General features: G+C 45.6%; 1 protein-coding gene across 1 annotated transcript in view; it reads right to left on the bottom strand.

Moving 5' to 3' along the window:
- Positions 1-20,028, bottom strand: part of LOC134343814 (diacylglycerol kinase theta-like) — a 231,988-nt gene that overhangs the window by 96,454 nt on the left and 115,506 nt on the right. Inside the window, exons 10-11 of the mRNA XM_063042563.1 lie at positions 15,443-15,533; positions 12,214-12,268 (exon numbers count right to left, since the gene is read on the bottom strand). Coding sequence (XP_062898633.1) covers positions 12,214-12,268; positions 15,443-15,533 — 146 coding nt within the window. The remainder of the gene's footprint in view (positions 1-12,213; positions 12,269-15,442; positions 15,534-20,028) is intronic.

Here is a 20,028-nt window from a genome sequence, read left to right as displayed (position 1 = left end):
GACCATCACTGATCTAACTGTAACCCTGACCCTCAGTCCATCTGACCATCACTGATCTAACTGTAACCCTGACCCTCAGTCCATCTGACCATCACTGATCTAACTGTGACCCTGACCCTCAGTCCATCTGACCATCACTGATCTAACTGTAACCCTGACCCTCAGTCCATCTGACCATCACTGATCTAACTGTAACCCTGACCCTCAGTCCATCTGACCATCACTGATCTAACTGTAACCCTGACCCTCAGTCCATCTGACCATCACTGATCTAACTGTAACCCTGACCCTCAGTCCATCTGACCATCACTGATCTAACTGTAACACTGACCCTCAGTCCATCTGACCATCACTGATCTAACTGTAACCCTGACCCTCAGTCCATCTGACCATCACTGATCTAACTGTAACCCTGACCCTCAGTCCATCTGACCATCACTGATCTAATTGTAACACTGACCCTCAGTCCATCTGACCATCACTGATCTAACTGTAACCCTGACCCTCAGTCCATCTGACCATCACTGATCTAACTGTGACCATCGCTGATCTAACTGTGACCATCACTGATCTAACTGTGACCATCGCTGATCTAACTGTGACCATCGCTGATCTAACTGTGACCATCACTGATCTAACTGTGACCATCGCTGATCTAACTGTGACACTGACCCTCAGTCCATCTGACCATCACTGATCTAACTGTAACACTGACCCTCAGTCCATCTGACCATCACTGATCTAACTGTGACCCTGACCCTCAGTCCATCTGACCATCACTGATCTAACTGTAACCCTCTCCCTCAGTCCATCTGACCATCACTGATCTAACTGTGACCATCACTGATCTAACTGTGACCCTGACCCTCAGTCCATCTGACCATCACTGATCTAACTGTAACCCTCTCCCTCAGTCCATCTGACCATCACTGATCTAACTGTAACCCTCTCCCTCAGTCCATCTGACCATCACTGATCTAACTGTGACCATCACTGATCTAACTGTGACCCTGACCCTCAGTCCATCTGACCATCACTGATCTAACTGTAACCCTGACCCTCAGTCCATCTGACCATCACTGATCTAACTGTAACCCTCTCCCTCAGTCCATCTGACCATCACTGATCTAACTGTGACCCTGACCCTCAGTCCATCTGACCATCACTGATCTAACTGTAACCCTGACCCTCAGTCCATCTGACCATCACTGATCTAACTGTAACCCTCTCCCTCAGTCCATCTGACCATCACTGATCTAACTGTGACCATCACTGATCTAACTGTGACCATCACTGATCTAACTGTGACCATCGCTGATCTAACTGTGACCATCACTGATCTAACTGTGACCATCGCTGATCTAACTGTGACCATCACTGATCTAACTGTGACCATCACTGATCTAACTGTGACCATCGCTGATCTAACTGTGACACTGACCCTCAGTCCATCTGACCATCACTGATCTAACTGTAACACTGACCCTCAGTCCATCTGACCATCACTGATCTAACTGTGACCCTGACCCTCAGTCCATCTGACCATCACTGATCTAACTGTAACCCTCTCCCTCAGTCCATCTGACCATCACTGATCTAACTGTAACCCTCTCCCTCAGTCCATCTGACCATCACTGATCTAACTGTGACCATCACTGATCTAACTGTGACCCTGACCCTCAGTCCATCTGACCATCACTGATCTAACTGTAACCCTCTCCCTCAGTCCATCTGACCATCACTGATCTAACTGTAACCCTCTCCCTCAGTCCATCTGACCATCACTGATCTAACTGTGACCATCACTGATCTAACTGTGACCCTGACCCTCAGTCCATCTGACCATCACTGATCTAACTGTAACCCTGACCCTCAGTCCATCTGACCATCACTGATCTAACTGTAACCCTCTCCCTCAGTCCATCTGACCATCACTGATCTAACTGTGACCCTGACCCTCAGTCCATCTGACCATCACTGATCTAACTGTAACCCTGACCCTCAGTCCATCTGACCATCACTGATCTAACTGTAACCCTCTCCCTCAGTCCATCTGACCATCACTGATCTAACTGTGACCATCACTGATCTAACTGTGACCATCGCTGATCTAACTGTGACCATCACTGATCTAACTGTGACCATCACTGATCTAACTGTGACCATCGCTGATCTAACTGTAACCCTGACCCTCAGTCCATCTGACCATCACTGATCTAACTGTAACCCTGACCCTCAGTCCATCTGACCATCACTGATCTAACTGTGACCCTTACCCTCAGTCCATCTGACCATCACTGATCTAACTGTGACCATCGCTGATCTAACTGTGACCATCACTGATCTGATTGTGACCATCGCTGATCTAACTGTGACCATCGCTGATCTAACTGTGACCATCGCTGATCTAACTGTGACCATCGCTGATCTGATTGTGACCATCGCTGATCTAACTGTGACCATCGCTGATCTAACTGTGACCATCGCTGATCTAACTGTGACCATCACTGATCTGATTGTGACCATCGCTGATCTGATTGTGACCATCGCTGATCTAACTGTGACCATCACTGATCTGATTGTGACCATCGCTGATCTAACTGTGACCATCGCTGATCTAACTGTGACCATCACTGATCTGATTGTGACCATCGCTGATCTGATTGTGACCATCGCTGATCTAACTGTGACCATCACTGATCTGATTGTGACCATCGCTGATCTAACTGTGACCATCGCTGATCTAACTGTGACCATCGCTGATCTGATTGTGACCATCGCTGATCTGATTGTGACCATCACTGATCTAACTGTGACCATCGCTGATCTGATTGTGACCATCGCTGATCTGATTGTGACCATCGCTGATCTAACTGTGACCATCGCTGATCTGATTGTGACACTGAGAATCGTTGATCTGCCTCTAACTTTTTCTGTCAATCCCATGGTAACCTTTCAGACACAGGCTCATTTGGAGAAACAATTCCCTTGGCCTTTAAGTATTCTAATATTCTGCTCTATCACCATTTAAGAGAGTTCGAAAGACTAACAGTGCTCAGGAAAAAAATTGTATTTATCTTAAATGTACAACAGCCTTCCAGTTAACGTATCTCATACAAATAAAATCTTCAATCAAATCAGACACGTGGGGACTGTCCAAGTTTTCCTCACAAGACAATCTGCCACTCTGCCCCCAATCCAGCAACATTCTTTCCTGAACTAAAATCAATGCTGTAGAGAGAACAGCAGAAATATAGTCCTCCTACTTGTGTATTCGATTTTCCAGCAATATCTTTCTATTAAATTTCCTAATTCTATCATTGTCCATAAAAAAATCTTTTCTGGATAATCCACCAATGCATCTGAAGCTTTTGTATCACAGAGTTGTCCAGTCACAATGCTGAGAGGGACCTGAACTTCCTCGTATACATGTCATACTACTGAAATGCAGGCACAGCAAACAATTAGATAACTGAATATTTGCTTTGATTGCAAAAGAATTTGAACAGAAGAATAGAGTTGCCTTCCTGGTTTTGCAGAGGAAAATATTAACCCAAAATATACAAGTTCGAGGTGTACAAGACCAGAGCCACAGATCAAGTGAACAGCCAGAGATTCTTTTCCAGGGCCACAGAGTACCCCTGTGCCATCCCCTCAACAACAGGTATATCACTTCCGATACTGTTGGGGGGAAGGGGGGGTGACCTAACAGAGGAAGGTCAGAGTATTGACCTCTGGCACTGAATCTGCCTTGGTGACTCAGAAGGGGAAGGAGGATAAGATATTACCCCTGTAGTAATAGGGGATTGGTTATTAGGGCAACGGACAGGAGTTTCAGTGGTTGAGAACGAGATTTCCGGAGGTTGCTTCCCAGGTGCCAGGGTCTGGGATAACTCGGATCGAATCCAAAGAAGTATCAATTCCAAAGAAGAAACATACAAATTAGCCAGAAAAAGCAGCACACCTGAGGACTGGGAGAAATTCAGAGACTGGCAGAGGAGGACAAAGGGCTTAATTAGGAAAGGGAAAAAAGGTTATGAGAGAAAGCTGGCAGGGAACATAAAAACTGACTGTAAAAGCTTTTACAGATATGTGAAAAGAAAAAGATTGGTTAAGACAAATGTAGGTCCCTTACAGTCAGAAACTGGTGAATTCATTATGGGCAGAAAGGACATGGCAGACTAATTGAATAACTACTTTGGTTCTGTCTTCACTAAGGAGGACATAACTAATCTTCCGGAAATAGTAGGGGACCGAGGGTCCAGTGAGATGGAGGAACTGAGGGAAATACATGTTTGTAGGGAAGTGGTGTTAGGTAAATTGAAGGGATTAAAGGCAGATAAATCCCCAGGGCCAGATGGTCTGCATCCCAGCGTGCTTAAGGAAGCAGCCCAAGAAATACTGGATGCATTAGTGATAATTTTTCAAAACTCTTTAGATTCTGGATTAGTTCCTGAGGATTGCAGGGTGGCTAATGTAACCCCGCTTTTTGAAAAAGGAGGGAGAGAGAAACCGGGGAATTATAGACCGGTAAGCCTGACGTCAGTGTTGGGAAAAGTGCTAGAGTCAGTTATCAAAAATGTGAAAACAGCACACTTGGAAAGCGGTGAGATCATCGGACAAAGTCAGCATGGATTTGTGAAAGGAAAATCATGTCTGACGAATCTCATAGAATTTTTTTGAGGATGTAACTGGTAGAGTGGATAGGGGAGAACCAGTGGATGTGGTATATTTGGATTTTCAAAAGGCTTTTGACAAGGTCCCACACAGGAGATTCGTGTGCAAACTTAAAGCACACGGTATTGGGGGTATGGTATTGATGTGGATAGAGAATTGGTTGGCAGACAGGAAGCAAAGAGTGGGAATAAATGGGACCTTTTCAGAATGGCAGGCAGTGACTAGTGGGGTACCACAAGGCTCAGTGCTGGGACCCCAGTTGTTTACAATATATATTAATGACTTAGACGAGGGAATTAAATGCAGCATCTCCAAGTTTGCGGATGACACGAGAGGCAGTGTTAGCTGTGAGGAGGATGTTAAGAGGATGCAGGGTGACTTGGATAGGTTAGGTGAGTGGGCAAATTCATGCTAGATGCAATTTAATGTGGATAAATGTGAGGTTATCCACTTTGGTGGCAAAAACAGGAAAACAGATTATTATCTGAATGGTAGCTGATTAGGAAAAGGGGATGTGCACCGAGACCTGGGTGTCATTATACACCAGTCATTGAAAGTGGGCATGCAGGTACAGCAGGCGGTGAAAAAGGCGAATGGTATGCTGGCATTCATAGCAAGAGGATTTGAGTACAGGAGCAGGGAGGTATTACTGCAGTTGTACAAGGCCTTGGTGAGACCACACCTGGAGTATTGTGTGCAGTTTTGGTCCCCTAATCTGAGGAAAGACATCTTTGCCATAGAGGGAGTGCAAAGAAGGTTCACCAGATTGATTCTTGGGATGGCAGAACTTTCATATGATGAAAGACTGGATCGACTAGGCTTATACTCGTTGGAATTTAGAAGATTGAGGGGGGATCTGATTGAAACGTATAAAATTCTAAAGGGATTGGACAGGCTAGATGCAGGAAGATTGTTCCCGATGTTGGGGAAGTCCAGAACGAGGGGTCACAGTTTGAGGATACAGGGGAAGCCTTTTAGGACCAAGATGAGGAAAAACTTCTTCACACAGAGAGTGGTGAATCTGTGGAATTCTCTGTCACAGGAAACATTTGAGGCCAGTTCATTGGCTATATTTAAGAGGGAGATCAATATGGCCCTTGTGGCTAAAGGGATCGGGGGTATGGAGAGAAGGCAGGTACAGGGTTCTGAGTTGGATGATCAGCCATGATCGTACTGAATGGTGGTGCAGGCTCGAAGGGCCGAATGGCCTACTCCTGCACCTATTTTCTATGTTTTCTATGTTTCTACGAATCTGCAGCATTCTTAAGTGGTAGGGTGAACAGCCAGAAGTTGTGGTCCATGCACATACCAATGACGTGGGTAGGACAAGTGACGAGGTTCTGCACAAAGAGTTTAGGGAGTTAAAGGACAAGACTCCAGGGTTGTGATCTCAGGATTGCTACCCATGCCACTTGCTAGTGAGGCCAGAACTAGGAAGATTATACAGTTTAACACGTAGCTAAGCAGTTAGTGTAGGAGGGAGGGCATAAGATTTTTGGATCATTGGGCTCTTTTGCAGGGAAGATGGGATCTATATGGAATAGACAGTTTGCACCTGAACTGGAGGGGGGGACTAATATCCTAGCAGGGAGGTTTGTTAATGCTGCCTGATGAGGTTTAATCTAGAGTTACAGGGAATGGGAACGAGAGTGTCACAACAGTAGGTGGAGAGGTTGTGGAGGTTGTGGAGGTTGGTGACCTCAGACAAAGTTCAGAATCTAAAGGTTGGTACAATTAGTATCCTAAACTGCATGTATATCAATGCAAGAAGCATTGCAGGAAAGGTGGATGATAGTGCTGAAGATGAGGTAGTTAGTTTACAGAGGCAATGTGTACTGAGGAGAGGCTGTTGATAGGGAAAAATAGCTGTCAACAGGTTGAGTTGAAAAGTAAAAGGCAGACAAAATCGAAAAGGATGACTGCAGGTATTATATTTCAATGTGCGCAGCATATCGAATAAGGTAGATGAATTTGCAGCAGAGCTGCAGATTGGCAGGTATGATGTTGGAGGCTTCACTGAATCATGGCTGAAAGAAGATTAGAGCTGGAAGCTTAATACACATTGGATCGAAAGGACAGGCAGGAAGGCAGAGGGAGCAGTGTTGTTAATAAAAAATGAAATCAAATGATGAGAAAGAGTGAACAGACGGTCGGAAGGTGGTGTATCAATGTGAATTCAGCTAAGGAACTGCAAGGGTAAAAAGACCCTGATGGGAGTTGCAGACAGACCCCCAAACCGTGGTCTACAAATTACAATGGGAGGTAAAAAACGCATGCCAAGAGCACAATATTACAATAGTCACGGGGGATTTCAATATGCAGGTAGATTTGGAAAAACACATTGGTGCCGGATGGGAACTTCCAGATCAGTGGTCCCCAACCTCCGGGCTACAAAGCACGCAGGGGTGCAGCGGTAGCCGGAGCGCACCCAGCACATCTTTAAGAAAAAAGCCAAAATAAACAAGCTAATTAATTAGGTGCTGCCCAGAAGCCAGTCTTCATTAGAGGAACTGAGGTGGAGAGGGTCAATAACTTTAAATTCTTAAGCATTAAGGATCGACGTTTCTCTCTCTGAAACGTGTCAGAGGATCTGTCCTGGGACCAGCACATAACTGTCATTACAAAGAAAGTACGGCAGCGCCTATACTTTATTAGAAGTTTGTGTAGATTCAACATGTCACCTCGATCCCGACAGCCCTGTCTTTTCAGCCTGTCTGGGCTGGCGTTTAAATTGACCAAACAATGGAACAGCTAAAGGCTCCAGCGCCCTGGAAAGAGGAGTGAACATCGCATAGAGCAAGTGAAATCGACAATCGCCTCTGATCTGGGCCGACATTTACGTGTTGGGCGGCACCTAATTACAAACAATTAGCTTGTATATTTCGGCCTTTTTCTTAAAGATGTGCTGGGTGCGCTCCGGCTACCGCTGCACCCCTGCGTGCTGCGCGGCCCGGTATCGGTCCGCGGCCCGGAGGTTGGGGACCACTACGGGATGCTTTTCGAGCAACTCATGGTAGAGCCCACTAGGGGATCAACTATTGTGGATTGGGTGTTCTGCAACAAACCAGAATTGATGAGAGAGACAAGGTAAAAGAACCCTTAGGAACAAGTAATCATAATAGGGATGATTATGACAGGATGACGGCAGAGCAACAATAGCTGGAATTTCTGGAAGCAACTCGGAAGGCACAAGATATATACACCCCAAAAGGGAGTATGTATTCTAAAGGCAAGATGACACAACCATGGGTAAAAAGAGAAGTCAAAGCCATCATAAAAGCTAAAGAGAGGGCATACAAAAGAGCAAAAATTAGTGGAAAATTGGGAAGCTTTTAAAAACCAACAAAGACTATGAAAAAATTCATTAAGGTAAAGACGGAATGCGACAGTAAGTTAGCCAATAATACTAAAGAGAATACCAAAAGTTTCTTCCGATACATAATGTGTAACAGAGAGAGAAGAGTGGATATCAGACTGCTGGAAAACAATGCTGGAGAAGGAATAATGGGGACAACGAAATGGCGGATGAACTGAATAAGTATTTAGCATCAATCTTCACTGTGAAAGACACAAGTAATATGGTAGAAGGTTCAGGTGTCAGGGGTCGGGGTCATAAAGTGTATGAAACTAATTACCACTACTAGAAAGACAGTTCTTGGGAACCAGAAAGGTTATTTCTTCAACTGTTTGATCGGGGCACGACTGTGCAAGTGCGTGGAGGTCAGTGACTGAGAACAGCGAGAAGAGTTTAAAAAGAAGACAGCTCTAGAGAATCTCCCTAGACCAAGTGGTTTAGATGGCGTGGAATTTGTTAGGTGTGTTCAGGAAAGTTTCTTGACACAATATGTAGATAAGCCTACAAGAGGAGAAGCAATACTTGATCTGGTATTGGGAAATGAACCTGCTCAGTGGGAGAGCATTTTGGAGATAGTAATCATAATTCTCAAGAGGGAGGGTGAGCAGCCAGATGTCGTGCTTCATGTAGGGACCAATGATGTGGGTAGGAAGAGTGAGGAGGTCCTGAAAGGTGAGTTCGGGGAGTTAGGCATCAAGTTGATGGACAGGACCTCTCGGATAGCAATCTCAGGATTGCTACCAGTGCCACGTGCAGGTGGGTTTAGAAATAGTAAGATAGCGCAGATCAACGCGTGGCTGAAGACATGGTGCAGGAGGGAGGGCTTCAGATTTATAGATAATTGGGCAGTTTTCCAGGGAAGGTGGGACCTGTTCCGGCGGGACGGTTTACATCTGAACTGGAGGGGGACAAATATTCTTGCAGGTCGGATTGCTAGAGACGCTCCAGTGGATTTAAACTAGATACAAGGGGGGAGGGGATCCAGAGTGTATGAACAGATGTAGGGGAGAAGGAAGAAAAAGGAGATAGTAAAGTTGTTAGTGATAAACAGAGAGTAAGAGGTGGAACATTTCTTAAATGCATTTGTTTTAATGCTAGGAGCATTGTAAGAAAGGTGGATGAGCTTACAGCATGGATTGATACCTGGAAGTATGATGTTGAAGCTATTAGTGAAACATGGTTGCAGGAGGGGTGTGATTGGCAACCAAATATTCCTGGATTTTGTTGCTTCAGGTGTGATAGAATCGGAGGGACAAGAGGTGGAGGTGTTGCATTGCTTGTCAGAAAAATATTACAGCGGTGCTCTGGCAGGAAAGATCAGAGGGCTCGTCTAGAGAGGCTATTTGGGTGGAATTGAGGAATGGGAAAGGTGTAACACTTATGGGGGTGCATTATAGACCAGCTAATGGGGAGCGAGAATTGGAGGAGCAAATTTGTAACGAGATAGCAGATATTTGTAGTAAGCACAAGGTTGTGATTGTGGGAGATTTTAACTTTCCACACATAGACTGGGAAGCCCATACTGTAAAAGGGCTGGATGGTTTGGAGTTTGTAAAATGTGTGCAGGATACATTTTTGTAGCAATACATAGAGGTACCAACTAGAGAAGGGGCAGTGTTGGATCTCCTGTTAGGGAATGAGATAGGTCAGGTGACGGAGGTATGTGTTGGGGAGCACTTCGGGTCCAGTGATCACAATGCCATTAGTTTCAATATAATTACGGAGAAGGATAGGTCTGGACCCAGGGTTGAGATTTTTGATTGGAGTAAGGCTAACTTTAAGGAGATGCAAAAGGATTTAGAAGGAGTGGATTGGGACAAATTGTTTTATGGGAAGGATGTAATAGAGAAATAGAGGTCATTTAAAGGCGAAATTTTGAGGGTACAGAATCTTTATGTTCCTGTTAGGTTGAAAGGAAAGGTTAATAGTTTGAGAGGACCATGCTCTTCAAGGGATATTGGAAACTTGGTTCGGAAAAAAGAGAGATATCTACAATAAATATAGGCAGCATGGAGTAAATGAGGTGCTCAAGGAATATAAAGAATGTAAAAAGAATCTTAAGAAAGAAATTAGAAAAGCTAAAAGAAGATACGAGGTTGCTTCGGCAAGTAAGATGAAAATAAATCCAAAGGGTTTCTACAGTTATATTAATAGCAAAAGGATAGTGAGGGATAAAATTGGTCCCTTAGAGAACCAGAGTGGACAGCTATGTGTGGAACCAAAGGAGATGGGGGAGATTTTGAACAGTTTATTTTCTTCGGTATTCACTAAGGAGAAGGATATTCAATTGTGTAAGGTAAGGGAAACAGGTAGGGAAGTTATGGAAACTATGATGATTAAAGAAGAGGAAGTATTGGCACTCTTAAGGAATATAAAAGTGGATAAGTCTCCGGGTCCTGACAGGATATTCCCTAGAACCTTGAGGGAAGTTAGTGCGGAAATAGCAGGGGCTCTGACAGAAATATTTCAAACGTCATTAGAAACAGGGATGGTGCCAGAGGATTGGCGTATTGCTCATGTTGTTCCATTGTTTAAAAAGGGTTCTGAGAGTAAACCTAGCAATTATCAGCCTGTAAGTTTAACATCAGTGGTGGGTAAATTAATGGAAAGTATTCTTAGAGATGGTATATCTAATTATCTGGATAGACAGGGTCTGATTAGGAACAGTCAACATGGATTTGTGCATGGAAGGTCATGTTTGACAAATCTTATTGAAATGTTTGAAGAGGTTACTAGGAAAGTTGACGAAGGTAAAGCAGTGGATGTTGTCTATATGGACTTCAGTAAGCCCTTTGACAAGGTTCCACACGTAAGTTTAGTTAGAAAGGTTCAATCGTTAGGTATTAATATTGAAGTAGGAAAATTGATTCAGCAGTGGCTGGATGGGAGACGCTAGAGAGTAGTGGTGGATAACTGTCTGTCAGATTGGAAGCCGGTGACTAGTGGTGTGCCTCAGGGATCTGTACTGGGTCCAATGTTGTTTGTCATATACATTAACGATCTGGATGATGGGGTGGTAAATTGGATTAGTAAGTATGCAGATGATACTAAGATAGGTGGTGTTGCGGATAATGAAGTAGGCTTTCAAAGCTTGCAGAGAGATTTAGGCCAGTTAGAAGAGTGGGCTGAAAGATGGCAAATGGAGTTTAATGCTGACAAGTGTGAAGTGCTACATTTTGGTAGGACTAATCAAAATAGGACGTACATGGTAAATGGTAGGGCATTGAAGAATGCTGTAGAACAGAGGGATCTAGGAATAATGGTGCATAGTTCCCTGAAGGTGGAATCTCATGTGGTTAGGGTGGTGAAGAAAGCTTTTGGTATGCTGGCCTTTATAAATCAGAGCATTGAGTATAGGAGTTGGGATGTAATGTTGAAATTGTACAAGGCATTGGTGAGGCCAAATTTGGAATATTGTGTACAGTTCTGGTCACCGAATTATAGGAAAGGTGTCAACAAAATAGAGAGAGTACAGAGAAGATTTACTAGAATGTTACCTGGGTTTCATCACCTAAGTTACAGAGAAAGGTTGAACAAGTTGGGTCTTTATTCTTTGGAACGTAGAAGGTTGAGGGGGGACTTGATAGAGGTATTTAAAATTATGAGGGGGATAGATAGAATTGACGTGGATAAGCTTTTTCCATTGAGAGTGGGGGAGATTCAAACAAGGGGACATGAGTTGAGAGTTAAAGGCAAAAAGTTTAGGGGTAACATGAAGGGGAACTTCTTTACTCAGAGAGTGGTAGCTGTGTGGAACGAGCTTCCAGCAGAAGTAGTTGAGGCAGGTTCGATGTTGTCGTTTAAAGTTAAATTGGACAGCTATATGGACAGGAAAGGAATGGAGGGTGATGGGCTGAGTGCAGGTCGTGGGGACTAGGTGACATTTGGCATGGACTAGAAGGGCCGAGATGGCCTGTTTCCGTACTGTAATTGTTATATGGCTATGTGGTGTAGATGTGCTATAAATTGGTATGGCCATGGTAGGCTGTAGACTTCATTTCTGTACTGGAAAATTCACTAACTGTGAAAGATGCAAGGAAGCTTGAGTGGAACATAAACGCTAGCATGGACTGGTTGAGCCAAATAGCCTGTTTATACTCTGTGTGCTATGGAAATAACAACACAAGAAGGCAGCCCTTTTCTCCAAATTGCTGTGGTAAAATCAACTCTTAAAACCTTACCCTGTTTACAACCCATGAGGATCTCTACTACTTGAAAATCTTCAATATTTTCATCCTGAAAACAAAACAGTGCAAGCAAGTCACATTGTGGCTGAAAATATTAATCTTCTTCTGAAATTAAGTTATCACAGATCAATAAAGGAAAATACTTCTATAAAAACCCAGCAGGTCTGTTGGTCAATGAATACCGTTATTGTTAACATCTTCCAATCTAATGCAGTGCATTCAGTATTCAGTGAGATTTCCTCTACACTGATCGGGTGACAGCTCTATAGAGGTTTCAATAGGTACATTTAATATCAGAGAAATGTATACAATATACATCCTGAAATACTTAATCTTCGCAACCATCCATGGAAAGAGAGGAGTGCCCCAAAGAATGAATGAGTTAAGTGTTAGAACCCCAAATCCACCCCCCCAGCTCCCCTCTCCCACATGTAAACAGCAGCAAAGTGACGACCCATCAGCAAAAATGCATCAGCACCCCCCCCACCGAGTACTCAAGTGTGCAGCAAAGCACCAATAAAGACACAGACTTGCAGTACCCTAAAGACTACCTGTTCAGCCAGCATTTCGACACACCACAGGCCCTCTCTCTCTCTCTCTCCCCCTCCCTATTAAGGGAAAAAGAGGTGTCCCCATTTCACAGCAAGAGGGAACACATAACAAAACAACTCGCTGATTTATGGTGTTAAAAGTCCATTGCGTCGCTCCTTCCGAGCTCTGTGCCCAAAGAACTCGGGTCTCTGGGCACACCGCCAGCAGCCAGCTTGTTGCTTTCGATCTTCCGTCTCCCATGACACACCAGTCCACAGGGGTGACCCATTCAGTATTCACACTGAGATCTCCTCTACACTGACCAGGAGTAGCAACTCTCTGTTGCTGACCTACTCTCCAGAGTCCACAGGGTGCCAGTATCAGTTTGTGGCCTCTATATTCATTAATGAGACCTTATACAAACTCGCGTAACTGCACATTTGGATTTAATGCGGAATTTTACCCTCAGGCACCTTGATCTCTATGAGAGGTAATGGTTCAGCTTATTAAATTTTCTTGTACACTCTGATTTTGCTCTGCAAAAGTGGAGGATATGTTCGGCCTGACCTGTTGGATATGTTATCTTGTGCTGCATTCCACAACTGTTCCATTCTCCCCCGTTTTTTCATCTACACTCCCACTCCCTGCTCCCAGTCACTGATTCACACATCATCTTGTTTACTTTCAATCGGGATAGAAATCCGATTGAACCCTAAACCAGACACATCCACCTCCCCAATCTCCCTGCAGCTAACTGAACCCTGCACGAGACACTGCCTCCCCACCCTCCCTGCAGCCGATTGTGCTGTACAGGAGACACATTCTCCCCACCCTCCCTGCAGCTGATTGTACCATACACAAGACCCCCCCCCCACCATAGAGCCAATTGTAACCTACACGATACCCCCCAGAGCTGATTGTACCATACACGAGACACTCCCCTCCCCACCCTCCCTACAGCTGATTGTACTGTACTGGAGACACACTCTCCACACCCTCTCTGCAGCTGATTGTACCATACACCAGACACTACCTCCCCACCCTCCCTGCAGCTGATTGTACCATACACAAGACCCCCCCCACCATAGAGCCGATTGTATTCTACACGATACCCCCCAGAGCTGATTGTACCATACACGAGACACTACCTCCCCACCCTCCCTGCAGCCAATTGTACTGTACAGTTGACACACTCTCCCCACCCTCCCTGCAGTGAATTGTACTGTACAGGAAACACACTCACCCCATCCTCCCTGCAGCTGATTGTACCATACACGAGACACTACCTCCCCACCCTCTCTGCAGACCCCCCCCACCATAGAGCCGATTGTAACCTACACGATACCCCCCAGAGCTGATTGTACCATACACGAGACACTCCCCTCCCCACCCTCCCTGCAGCCAATTGTACTGTACTGGAGACACACTCTCCCCACCCTCCCTGCAACTGATTGTACCATACACCAGACACTACCTCCCCACCCTCCCTGCAGCCAATTGTACTGTACTGGAGACACACTCTCCCCACCCTCCCTGCAGCTGATTGTACCATACACCAGACACTACCTCCCCACCCTCTCTGCAGACCCCCCCACCATAGAGCTGATTGTATCCTACATGATACCCCCCAGAGCTGATTGTACCACACGAGACCCCCCCAGCACAGAGCTGATTGTATCCTACACAATACCCCCCAGAGCTGACTGTACCATACACAAGACCCACCCAGCACAGAGCTGATTGTATCCTACACGATACCCCCCAGAGCTGATTGTACCACACGAGACCCCCCCAGCACAGAGCTGATTGTATCCTACACGATACCCCCCCAGAGCTGATTGTACCACACGAGACACTCTTCTCCCGACCCTCTCTGCAGCTTCTTTTCTCTCTATCCCAATTCTGCTGAATGACCTTCCTCCTCAGACATTAATTAATTTTAATTTTCCACAGGTTCTTCCTGACCTGATGAGTGTTTCTGGGGGGGGGGGGTGAGGGAATGTCGATTCAGACGATGAGAGGTCTGCGTTGGGCATTTTCATGCCTTACAAGGCGCAGATTGGAAGTCTGTGTGGGGTACCACTCCTCGCACAGACACTAGATCAATGTGTGATTAAGTGCCTTGCTCAAGGACACAAACACGCTGCCACAGCTGAGACTGGAACTAGCGACCTTCAAATCACCAGACGGACGCCTTAACCACTTGGCCACGTGCCAAGCATTTGCTTTTATTTTGGATTTGCAGCATCTGCAATTGTTTTTATTGTCATTTGACTGAATTTTCAAAAATATATAACTGTGTTTGAGATTATCATGAAATAAAAATATGATTTAAAAAAACAAGTTGACTTAACAGCAGCAGCAAAGAATTACAATTGGTACAGTCCTGAGGTAGACCTTTGACTTTTGCTTTCTTCAGGTGGACCTTACTATCCTCAGGGAGACATCTGCTATCCTCATGAAGACATTTTTAATCCTCAGGTAGACATTTTTAATCCTCAGGGAGACATCTGCTATCCTCATGAAGACATTTTTAATCCTCAGGGAGACATTTGCTATCCTCAGGGAGACATTTGCTATCCTCAGGGAGACACTTTCTATCCTCAGGGAGACATTTGCTATCCTCAGGTCGACCTTGTTTGTGATTTCATTCAGCAAAGTAAAAACATGAATGTTTCTCATCAGAACTGACCTGTCGTCCCAGTTGTAAAAGCACCTCCTGGAGAACTGCCCTTACCGTTGTCTCGATAGTTATAGGAATAGAGATGTAGGCCACTCCAAACCTGAAATACAGGTAAACTAACAGATGAACATTTATATAAATCAACCACAGGCCTTCATATAGATTATTTTATAATGAATACTGACAATAACACTAATGAAACCGAACTGACTGAAACAAAATTAATTTATTGTTTCTCACCCATTTACAATGTTTTCAAGCTGAACATTTAGAAATGGGAACCAAGCAACCTTCTATATTGCATCAGAGTCATAGAATCATAGAGTGATAGAGAAGTACAACACAGAAATAAGCACTTTGGTCCATCTAGTCCATGCTGAATCAATTTAAACTGCCTACTCTCATCGACCTGCCTCTCAAGACCCGCTAAATGAACAAGTTTCCCCGATGCTCCCCTTAAACTTCTCACCTTTCAGCCTTAACCCATGACCCCTGGTTGTAGTCCCAATGAACCTCAGCATAAAAAGTCTCTTTGCAATTACTCTATCTATACCCCTCATAATTTTGTGTATCTCTATCAAATCTCCTCTCAATCTTCTATGTTCTGAAGAATACAGTCCCAACCTATTCAATCTATCCTTATAACTCAGGTCCACCAGAACTGGAAGCATCCTCGTGAATTTTTGTTGCATTCTTTCAACCTTGTTTACATCTTTCCTGTGGAAAGCGGCCAGTGAGTGAGTGGGCCAGTGAAGGAGTGGAGCTTTGAGGCTTTGACTCGAGAGATTCTGGCAGTTTTGGCAGTTGGTCTGTGCAATCAAGTCAATCAGATTTGAATAGATCAGCAGAAAGCCATTGATTAGACAATCAAGATTTGAATAGCTCAGACTCAGCAGAAAGCAGCTGATTAGGCAATCGAGGTCAGGTGACCAAGCATTTTGAAAAGCTCAAACAGATAAGTAGAGGGGTAGCTCAAGCAGAGCGGCCAGTGAGTGAGTGGGCCAGTGAAGGAGTGGAGCTTTGAGGCTTTGACTCGAGAGGCTTCGACGAGAAGAGGCGGAGGACAAGCCAGCTCACAGTTAGTCTTTGCAAAGTCTCCTGAGACGGTGATGTGCCTCTCATGTGAGATGTGACAGTCTTGGGGGAACGCCCCTCTCCCGCAGAGTCACATCTGCCAGAAGTGCATACGGCTGGGCGATCTGGAAGATCGTGTAAGGAATCTGGAGCAGCAGCTGGATGACCTTCGACTCATAAGGGAGAATGAGGCAGTCATAGATGAGAGCTACAGGGAGGTAGTCACACCTAGGCTGTCGGAAGCAGGTCGTTGAGTGACAGTCAGAGGAAGGAAAGCGAAGGTGAGCAGACAGGTAGTGCAGAGCATCCCTGTAGCCATTCCCCTGAATAATAAGTTTACCGTCCTGGATACTGTTGGCAGGGATGACCGACCAGGTGTGAGCCACGGTGGCAGGGCCTCCAACACTGAGTCTGACCCTGTGGTGCAGAAGGGTGGGACGGAGGAGAGGAGAGCTGTCGTCATTGGAGACTCTATAGTCAGGGGAGCGGACGGGAGATTTTGTGGACGTGAGAAGGACACCCGGATGGTTTGTTGCCTCCCGAGTGCAGGGGGAAAGTTGACCGCTGAGTCATTCAACTTCGGGGACTCCCCGGTTCCTGTGGGTTGGAAAAGCAGGTTGGTAGAGAAGATGTTGAAGCTGGAAGGTGTCTTTTCCACTGATGAGTTTGATGTGATTTGTTCCAAGAGCACTCACCATCCTATCCGGGTGACCGAGGACAGCCCGTTCCAAGAGAGGTCGTGGCGACTGGCCCCTGCAGATGTGGAAGATATTCAGCAGCACTTAAGTAAGATGAAGGAAGCTGGGATCATCAGTGAGACCAGAAGTTCCTATGTGTCCCCAGCAGAAGTGGCCTGTCAGGACGCTGGAGCAGGGATCCAATCGCAGATCCAGTACTGTGCACACAGTGATATTAAACGAGTAACAAATCCCGAGGTGCAAACAAAGTCAGTGTCAAAGTTCAGACAGAGATCAAAACATCCAGAGAAATCCAAAAACCAGATTCGGGAAACAGGCAGAGTCGATGTTCAGACGGACAGAGTTCAGATACAAATGCTGGAAAGACTAAGGAAAATTCACTGGCACAATCTGACAACAAACAGGTGAAAACACAGGACTGAAATACACTGAGCAATAAACAGAGAGGCAGATGATAGGTGGAGCACAATGAGACACAGGTGGCAGCAATACAGGTAATAATGAGAAACATGAGAGACGGAGTACTCAGTAATACAGGGGCCTGGAGTAGAGCAGGAGTGGGGACAGGAGCACATAGCCATACAAAACCATAGACTGACAGCTAGGGGGAAACACACAAAATGACAGAGTTCAACTGGAGGTACTGACATGACCAGGAAGAAGAATGGGAAGGTATGGATATGTGTGAATATAGGATCTGAACAGGTGTACTGTCCCTGACCAGTATACGGTCCAAAGGATCGAATACACATTGGCCTGTCTGAGTGGTGTGAACTGGTTCAGTATGCTGGACTTGAGGAGTAGATATTACCAGATCCCCATGAGTGAGGCTGACAAAGAGAAGACGGCATTTATATGTCCACTGGGATTCTTCCAGTTCGAAAGAATGCCCCAGGGCATATCGGAGCTCCTGAAACCTTCCAGCGGTTCATGGAGAAAACGGTGGGGGATATGAACTTGCTTGAGGTGTTGGTGTACCTGGATGACCTCATAGTGCTCTGGTCCACCTTGGAGGAACATGAAGCGAGGATGCCGAAGGCGCTGGGCCGCCTGAAAGCTTAAGGGTTAAAACTTTCCCTGGACAAGTGCCAGTTCTGCAAGGCATCTGTCAGCTATGTTGGGCACATAGTCTCACGGGATGGAGTAGTTACAGATCAGTCTAAGATAGAGGCGGAGACCACATGACCAAGGCCCCAGACTGTGAGCGCTTTGTGCTCGTTCCTTGAGTTCTGTGGTTACTATCAGAGGTTCATGAGGGGCAACATGAAACTAAGTCACCCGTTGAATCAGCTTCTGTGTGGTTACCCTTCTTTGGGGAAGAAAGGGAGGAGGACAAAAGGAGAGGAGGGTAAAGAGTATCTTAGCCCTTCAGAGCCTTTTGGACCAAGGTGGGATGCAAAATGTGAAGAGGCCTTTCAGTCGCTGAAGGAGATGCTGACCCAGGCGCCTGTGCTGGCTTTCGCAGACCCCTGATTGTCGTATTTACTGCATACAGATGCCAGCAGAGAGGGGTTGGGGGTGTCCTGTATCAGGATCAGGGCACAGGGTTGAGACCGTAAGACCATAAGACAAAGGAGCAGAAGTCGGCCATTCGACCCATCGAGTCTGCTCCACCATTTTATCATGAGCTGATCCATTCTCCCATTTAGTCCCACTCCCCCATCTTCTCACCATCACCTTTGATGCCCTGGCTACTCAGATACCTATCAGTCTCTGCCGTAAATACACCCAATGACTTGGCCTCAACTGCTGCCCGTGGCAACAAATTCCATAGATTCACCACCCTCTGACTAAAAAAATTTCTTCGCATTTCTGTTCTGAATGGGCACCCTTCAATCCTTAAGTCATGCCCTCTCGTATTAGACTCCCCCATCATGGGAAACAACTTTGCCATATCCACTCTGTCCATGCCTTTAAACATTCGAAATGTTTCTATGAGGTCTCCTCTCATTCTTCTAAACTCCAAGGAATACAGTCCTAGAGCGGACAAACGTTCCTCATACGTTAACCCTCTCATTCCCAGAATCATTCTAGTGAATTTTCTCTGTACCCTCTCCAAAGTCAGCACATCCTTTCTTAAATAAGGAGATCAAAACTGCCCACAGTACTCCAAGTGAGGTCTCACCAGCGCCTTATAGAGCCTCAACATCACATCCCTGCTCCTATACTCTATTCCTCTAGAAATGAATGCCAACATTGCATTCGCCTTCTTCACCACCGACTCAACCTGGAGGTTAACCTTAAGGGTATCCTGTACGAGGACTCCCAAGTCCCGTTGCATCTCAGAACTTTGAATTCTCTCCCCATTTAAATAATAGTCTGCCCGTTTATTTCTTCTGCCAAAGTGCATAACCAGACCTGTTGCGTTTGTCAGCCGGAGTCTGTCACCCTCTGATAAAAACTATCCCATGCACAAATTGGAGTTTCTGGCATTGAAATAGGCTGTGGTGGATAAGCTGAGTGACTACCTCTATGGTGCCAAGTTTGCGGTGAGGGTGGACAACAATCCCCTAACTTGTATCCTGACCTCGGCGAAATTGCCACAGGCCATCGGTGGTTGGCGGCGTTGTCTGCCTCTGATTTCAGCCTGAAGTACCGGCCGGGAAGTAGGAACATTGATGCCGATGATTTGTCCCGACGTGCGCATGAAGAACTGGTCAGGGATGAGGAGTGGGAGAGCGTTCCTGTCGCGGGGGTGAAGGCCATGTGTCAGTTTGCCATCATGGTGAAGGCAGATGGAAAGCAAGGGCAAGATCGAGCAGTGGATCAACTGGGAGCTTCTGATGACGCCATTCCACAAGTTTACTGTAACCTGACTGCTCT

Source organism: Mobula hypostoma, chromosome 3 (genome assembly GCF_963921235.1).
Source record: "Mobula hypostoma chromosome 3, sMobHyp1.1, whole genome shotgun sequence".
Taxonomy (NCBI): domain Eukaryota; kingdom Metazoa; phylum Chordata; class Chondrichthyes; order Myliobatiformes; family Myliobatidae; genus Mobula; species Mobula hypostoma.
Note: the sequence above shows the minus strand (reverse complement) of the source record. Positions and strands in the feature narration are given on the sequence as shown.